At 43.1% G+C, this 7932-nt stretch overlaps 1 protein-coding gene across 1 annotated transcript in view; it reads left to right on the plus strand.

Annotated features, from left to right (window-relative positions):
• The window catches only part of GTF2I (general transcription factor IIi), an 85911-nt gene extending 84864 nt beyond the window's left edge, over nt 1-1047 (plus strand). The window contains exon 48 of the mRNA XM_042779897.1: nt 516-1047. Coding sequence (XP_042635831.1) covers nt 516-616 — 101 coding nt within the window. The 3' untranslated portion in view covers nt 617-1047. The remainder of the gene's footprint in view (nt 1-515) is intronic.
• Nucleotides 1048-7932: the final 6885 nt, after the last annotated feature.

Genomic DNA, 7932 nt, shown 5'->3' on the forward strand with positions numbered 1-7932 from the left:
ACATTCTCAACCAGAATGAGTGTTACAAGCTGAGTTACAGGTTCACTCCAAGGTTTTAAGTCAGTCTTTCTTGGAGTATGGACTGACCCTGTTGCAGCAATCAAGACAAAAAGAAGGCAAACATTAGAGTCACAGCAGAGCTGAGCTGCAGATTTTAAGCTCACAATTATGAAGGCTGGAACATCAGATGTCTTTATCGTGCCAAAACTCTATGGGATTGGATTGCTGGATGATGCAGGAAGAAGACAGTTGTTCCTGAATACTGCCATGTGGAAGAAATTCAGTTGTGGGCCTTCAGTGTGATGGTTTGGAAGACAGAAAAGCGTAGTTATGAATTTGTCATCCAAAACTGGCTTCAGACACTGTAACTGCAGAAGTGTTTTTGTGAAAAGGTATACAGTGGCCAAAATCACTTCAGAACTAGGCTGGAAAGTATAAAATAATCATGTGGTGAAGCAGCTTGGTTTCGTAGTGATGAATTACCCCAAACCTTCCAAACAACTTCCAAACAAATTGGAAAAACCAATTTCCTTCCAAATTCATATTGTCTGTGAAAAGAACAGAATCAGGCTCTGGGTCATATGGACAGTGCTACACAGACACAAGATTCCTTTGATTTACCTCCAAGCATCCCTCCCTGCAATGAATAAAAGTGTATCAAAAGGTGATGAATGCTTTAGCCAACATGATTTTTAAAAAAAAACGTATCATAATGTCTTCCTGTGTGATACTGTGCTGGGGTTAAAATTTGTTTTGGGCAAATTGAAATAGAATAATGCAGAAATCTGTATCCAGTTAAGAGAGAAGAAGTCTTACTAATGCCAATTTTATTTCCATTCATTAAGAACTAGACTGCTCTAAGATCCTAAGCTGCTTTACATTGCAGTGGAAATGGTAATTTCCACAGAATCAGATTGCTGTGAATATACTTTTATTTATTATTATTAGTTTAAAAAGATAATGAATGCTTTTCATGTTTTTTATAAATTTTTACTTAAGTACAACAGTAACAAAATTGGTGGGGACGTTCCACTTTTTTCATTCACTGCTACTTTTTTACAGATTACACAGAAACAGATTTAAATTTGCAATAAAACAAGATCCAGACCTGGCGTCATGGACCTCATCAACACTGGGTAAAAGAATTTAATGTTTCTTTAAGTCAACACCTGTCAAGGAATAATTTTTTTATATTTTTGGCTGGGAAAAGGAGAGATTAAGTATAATACTGAATGTCAGAATGTGCCAGTACTTTAGTTGTGAATTATTTTATGTATCTTTGTTCTCACATATAAGATGTCAGAAGTTTTGCACTTTCTTATCCAAATACAATATAAAGCACACTGTGTTCAAATTTGTGAGGAAGTCTTAGAAAAAAGTGGCCTAAAATGTATGATGGTTATGACATACCTCAGAAGCAGAGCAACTGAAAGCTGAGGGAATTAGTGTTTATGAGAAGCTCTGACATGGTTGTGTGAAAAAGCATTATTATTCCTGGTAACACACATGTATTTCCAAATTGTAATGGAGCAGGAAAGCTCTTCACTGTGATTGCAGTATTGTCTGAGCTTGGGACACTCAGTAAAACTGGTGACAAACCAACCTCCTTTTAAAAGTTGTCTTTATTTTCTTTCTTTTCATAAATTAAACTTTTGTGAAAAGCCTAGTTTAATTTACAATGCCCAAGTGTCCAAATGTTTCTCTTACTCTATTTTTAATGTCACTTGTTTCTAAAAGTTATGTTTTTGTGATGTGGAGAGCAATGTTAGCAATACTACCACATCACCAAATCTTAAATGCTGACCCACATGGTTTGGGGTCTGTGCTTCATTCAAAGAAAATGGCATTACTTCTTCACATTTTAGTTTTTTTGGTAATACTGAAACCCAAATATATTCCTTATTATGCAGTGTTTGATACTTCAGCAATTGATTGGTATAAAGTTAAATGGAGCCTTGGCTAGGGGAGGCTGGAGCCTGTGGGTTTCATTCCTGGCCCCATCTTGAGTTTTTGGAGCTTGGGACAGCCTTGTCCCTCCATCCCTGTGCATGAACACAGCCCAGGACACAGAAGGTGAATCAGAACAATGAAATGATGTGAGAGAAAGTTGCAGGAACTGACAAACCAGCATCCCAACTGTCTGTGCCCTGAGCACTACAGGCACAGCAATGGAGATGTTACTAAATCAGTGAGGTCTGTGTTGGAGGTATTTGTCATAAAACTGAATGTGGCAGGATAAAATATACTAAAGGAAAAACTTTGATTCATCCTGGGATGCCCTGCAGCCAGTGAGATATGAAAAACCATGTCATTTGTCAATTAAAGGCCACAGAAATGTTGCCTGAGCAATGGCTGCACAATTTGATGCTGCAGTGGTTAAGAGTTTTGGATGCTTTAGACCATCCTCTGAATTTATACTAAAATAAATATTTGTTCTCAAGCACACATTTAATCTCATCTTTATTGAGAGCAATATTCAGCTTCTGCATGCTTGCTGGATCTAGGCCTAAAGAACTGGAAAAGATAATACAAACTGCTCATAGTTGTAATAAGACACAAGGCTTCAGTGAAAGTAACTTACTTTTTTCTTTCTCTCATCTAGTCAGAAGCTTCCTGTTCTGAGAAGAGCCTGCTGGGCCTGTCCAGAGCTGTGTAATATAACTGTATAAGAGAAGTATCTTCTATACAAACCCTTTTATACTATTAGATAGGAATGTCTACTTTTTCAGCAGTTCTGTGAATTGACCTAAATCAAAGAATGAGTGTAGATTTGGAATGTCTGAATTTACTGTGGAATATATTTTAAGGACTAAAATACAGCAGTGCTGGGGAGATGACAGGGATTAAAATAAACAGGAACTTAACTGAGACTTTCTATGTTTTCCAGTCTAGCTGAATTTCACCGTACCTGAATGCATCCTATCTTTTGTAATGAAAAATTCCTGCAAAGAGTTCCATTTGTTTACTCTGGAGGAAAAAACCTCCACATTAGTTTTCAGCTATTAATTTAATGGCTCATGGACAATAATATCTGTATATTTGAGCTAATTTTTCCTGTAATATCTATTACAATTTATATGTTTTTTCCTAAATAAAAGATAAACTGTTTTACTTGATGCTTAGTGTGCATTAATGAGATGGGCTGTGTGAAATGTTTGGTATTCCAGTGTGGATTAGAAACCAACTGAGTTTAAACCCCATCACAGTTTGTGCTGTACAGTTTTGGCTATATGATAATCTCTAAAAATGCAGATTATTCATAAAGGTTTCTCTTTTACTGGCTTGAATTTGAGATTATTGCATTATGCACAGAGGGTAAATCGTATTCCCTGGTGAATAAATAAAGACCTTTCTGATGTTTTTCATTACTTTTTATACATGCATTGTATACTAATATGTCTTTTACAACCAATCAAGTCCTAGCAGTAATTCTGTAGGCAGGTGGAACATGCTGCAGCCTGGTTATTTCCTGCCAGCAAAGAAGTAAGGTTCAGTCATGCCTTTGAGACCAAAATCCAGCTCTGGGTGGCTGAGGTGGTTATATCTTCAAGGAAAATTTTGAAGCCTTAAATTCAGTTGAGTGCAGTGTCTGTTCCCTGGGAGCAGCCTGAAATTCAGCAGGTAAATTCAGAGCAGCACATTTCTGTCATTCTGGAGATAAGGGAGACCTCTAGGACATCTTGTGTTTCACAAAATGCAGATCTGGGTGTTCCAGCTCCAATACTGGGACCCTGTGCTGGTGATGTCAGCAGGGGCAGGGTTAGCTCCAGGCTGAGGCATTTTGATAAAGCTCATCCTGGTCTTATCTTCTCTTCAGACAGGAGCTGCTGGTGGCTGGTGCCCTGCTGCCTTCCTGCCTCAGCAGCCAGCTGTTCCCAGCCCCATGGAGTGAGTGCAGCTGCCATCCCTGACCTGTTAGCTCAGCCATGTGGGCACATGAGAACCACCAACACATTTGCCTGCTACTCACTTAAACAGACATGCAGAGCTAATGAACCTCCAGCACTAGGTCAGGACCAGGTTTCACATTTGCTTCTGGACACATTGAGAATGAGGAAATGAGATAATGCAGCTTTCCCCAGGCTTCAGCTGGCCTGACTTCCCCTTCTGAAAGAGCAGGATGGTTCATTCCTTCTTTACTCACAGCCCTCTTTAGGAAGCACCCTTAGCACAGCTGCCTGCCCGCTGTCTATTGCCAGTGGAGTCATTAGTGCTCACTCACAATGAGGACACTGTCACAGCAAAGAAACTGGGAAAATAAATAATTCCAGGGTATTGCCTTGTCAAGTGTGGAACAGCAGAGTGGCTCTACTGAAACTTAGTATGCAGGAGCTGAAAGAAAAATGAAGTTAAAGTGTTTGCAGTGGTTTTGCTGGGAGGACTGGAGTCTTTACAGGTGTGCCTTGTGAATGGCCTACTGCTGGGTGGGCAGTAATGCTGGTGGGTGTGTTGGCATATAAGAAAGGCCTTCCTTGGCTGTGTGATGAATTAAGCTGAAATTTAAATTTAAATTAAACTAAAATTTAAATTAAACCAAAAATCAAAAATTTCATTTTGAACAAAGATTAGGGTGGCATTCCTTCCATCTGCTCTTATATCCTGAGAGGTTTTGGTACTAGTTTTGAGTGGAGCTGTGCCAATAAGAGGACAGTCCATTTGCCTAAGAAACTCTTAACCTTCAGCACTCCATCTTCATCAGCCTTGACTGAAATCCATCCTGTGAAGTCTTGTGTGTGCTTTTCCCACTCCAAAGAAGTGGGGCTTTGTTGAGGGCACTGCTACCAACTTGGTCTGGAGGACATGGATCTTCTCCATCTCTCTCAAAATGGGATCCTGTGTTCAGATCCCAGCCTTGTTTCCCAAAACATTGAATCAGTTCATGAACTCAATAAACTTACATTGTGGTTTGACACTGGCCAGATGCCAGGCACCCAGAAAAGTCACTCACTTGCCCCCCCTGTAACAGCTGGGCAGAGGAGAGAGAAAAGTTAAATGAAGGCTTCATGAGTTGAGATATGGACTGGGAGAAAACACTCCAAGGGCAAAACAGGCTTAGCTTAGAGATACAAATTGAATTTTTTACTAATAAAATCAGAGGAGGATAATGAGAAGTAAAATAAGTCCTTAAAAAAACCCAACCCCTCTGTCCTTCTCACTGACAGTTCAGGGAGACAGGGCATGGGGGTTTTCTTTCCCTGCACCCCTCTGGATCCCCATGGGCTGTGCATGGATTTCTGCATCCCCCTGGATCCCCACAGGCTGTGGGTGGATCTCTGCATCCCCCTGGATCCCCACAGGTTGTGCATGGATCTGTGCATCCCCCATGGATCCCCACAGGCTGTGGGTGTGATTTACCAAGATATGAGTATTGGTCTAATACCGATACTCAACTGTGATGGACAAAAGACTCTCTAACAACTTAAAGTTACAAAGTGTGTGTTTATTCAGGGCTGGGCAGCAGTGTGGGGTAGCCCCCTAATACACACTGCAAAATTCCAGGTGGTCACAGAGCCTATTTATCGACAAAAGGTTCAAACAAATACATATTGATAATACCAGCCCCTCCCACCCCTGCTTCCCATGGTAATTAGCTTGAATGGCAATTAAGCAGCGTGGTTGGCTTCTTGAATGAAGTCTGGGGTCGTTTTTGTGGGGAGGGGTCTTAAAAGGAGGATGTAAGGTGAGTCTTCCTCACCCTGACCTTTTCTATCAATGACAATACAAATGGCTTTTGGGGCAACTCCAGTTTTGCAAAGAATGCAATTGTTTGTGTTCTTTGGACCTACCTACCAGTTTCATCCTTTCCCATTGCAAGCACAGCTAAGCAAACATAAATTGACAGGCAATCAATTATTTAAGTTTCAGGGAACTATCTCAAGCCCAGTTTCTTCTAACTTTTAACTAAAATCCTAATTTCTTTAAGATTAGTGTTTCAGGTGGATCTCTGCATCCCTGTGGATCCCCACAGGCTGCAGGGGCAGAGCTGCCTCACCACGGCCTGCAGAGGAATCTCAGCTCTGGCACCTGGAGCAGCACCTGGAGCACCTCCTCCTCCTCCACTGACCCTGGTGTCTGCACATTATTTCTCTCACATGTTCTCACCTCCTCTTCTCTGGCTAGGAAAAACTTTGCATGCCCCACTTTGTTTTGATTTTCTTCCTAACACCACGTTATCACAGAGGTGTTACCATCATCTCTGACCCAGCTTGGCCAGCAGCACATCCATCTTCAGAGCCATCAGGGATTGGCTCTGCTGGACATGGTGGAAGCTTCCAGCAGCTTCTCACAGAAGCCACCCCTGTTGCTCGACTGCTACCAAAAACCAGACTGTGCAAAACCAACAGAACTTAGCTTGCTCAGATGGGATGTTCCTCTTCTGAGAATTTTCTTCTAAAATCATGCTTCTTTACACATACTAGCCGTGAGACATTTGGAACACTCAGCAGGGTATCGCACAGAGTTACAAGTGGTGTTTTGCTGTAAACTAATCCTGCATGGACAGTGGCATCTAAAACCTCTTATTTCTCACATCACAAGATAAGGAATGAGGAAACAGGAAGAAACATGTGAATTAAGTGGTTTCCTGTAATGTATTATCTGCAATGCTGTTTCAAATTTAGTACAAAGAAGTGTAAGTATGAAATGAGCTTTTATGACAAAGCTTATGGTGTTCTGAATAAGCAGCAGTTATCTGGTGACTAACAGAGCAGAATCCAAACAGCCCTGAATGCATCTTTATCTGTGGTTGCTTAATTTTGCCTTGCATCTAGGAAAGTCCCTATGTTAAAATACTAAGAAACCAAATGTAAATGACCATTTACTATTGCACAGCTGCAAGTGGCACACCCAACTTCCAGGGGAGGGCTATGCTTAGTATTTAATGTTTTTAATGCAGCCAGAGCAAACTTTTGTCCTTACAAGCTAACAAGGGCATTGGGCTGATCCTGTGCCAGGGTTTGGTGCTGCTGGTCAGTGGGGAGAGGCCCTGTCAGATCTGTGGTGGTTTGGGGCTGCTCCTGCCTGGGTCAGGGGACTGGAGTGCTGCCTCTCTGCCCGAGGCATCTCTGCTCCTGGCTGAGTGTGGGGCTGGGTTTGCTCCAACACCCAGCTCATGGTACCGTGCTAGCCTGCTGGGGACATCAGCTGCACTCGGCACAGGCTGGGAGGGGATGGAGCACAGAGTCAGGGATGGAGCCAAGTGTTCACAGCTGGAGCTGGGCTCCTCCAGGGATCCTGTGGAGAGCAGGGTCTGGTGACTGCCCACCTCTGGTACCCACTGTCATTGTCCCTTGGTGGGAACAAAAGCGCTTCTGGGTAGACCTTTGCTTGCAAGCAGTGTGGAATTGATCCCTGCAGCTCTCACAGCCCTTCAGGTCTTTCTGCTCAAGGCTGAGGATGGAGAAGGACATGAATGCAGCTGGTGCACTGGCATTTCAGAACGGCTTAGCAAGGGACTCTCCAGCGGGACACAGGGCTCTGTCTCCAGCCCACTCTGGCGTTTCCCCATGCCTGCAGTCCCCTTTCATTCACCTGTGCCCAGGTAAGGTGGTGAGCAGGGCTGGAACTGGCTCAGGTCCTTGGGGGTTCCTCAAGGGAACCTTTTGGTGGTGGATTTTGGGGAAACTGCAAGTGACTGCAAGGAAATGGTGATGGAAGGGGAGGAGATCTCACACGCTGAGCCTGTGGCTGCCCCATCCTGGCTGTGCTGTGCCCCAGATCCCCCACGTGCCATTCCCAGCCACGCAGCAGCCAGTACTGCCATTCCTGGTGCTCAGGGAGTGTGGTCAATGCTTTATTCAACCCTTCCAGCTCTGATAGAGAGGGTAAAGGTGCCTGTCCTTGACCCTCTACTCCTGTGCCCTCACAGGACTCCATCAGCAGTCAGGAGTCCTTTGGGTATCAGGGTAGCCAGCCTGGCCTTTACCCTTCACT

This window comes from Catharus ustulatus, chromosome 22 (genome assembly GCF_009819885.2).
Source record: "Catharus ustulatus isolate bCatUst1 chromosome 22, bCatUst1.pri.v2, whole genome shotgun sequence".
In the NCBI taxonomy this organism is placed as follows: Eukaryota; Metazoa; Chordata; class Aves; order Passeriformes; family Turdidae; genus Catharus; species Catharus ustulatus.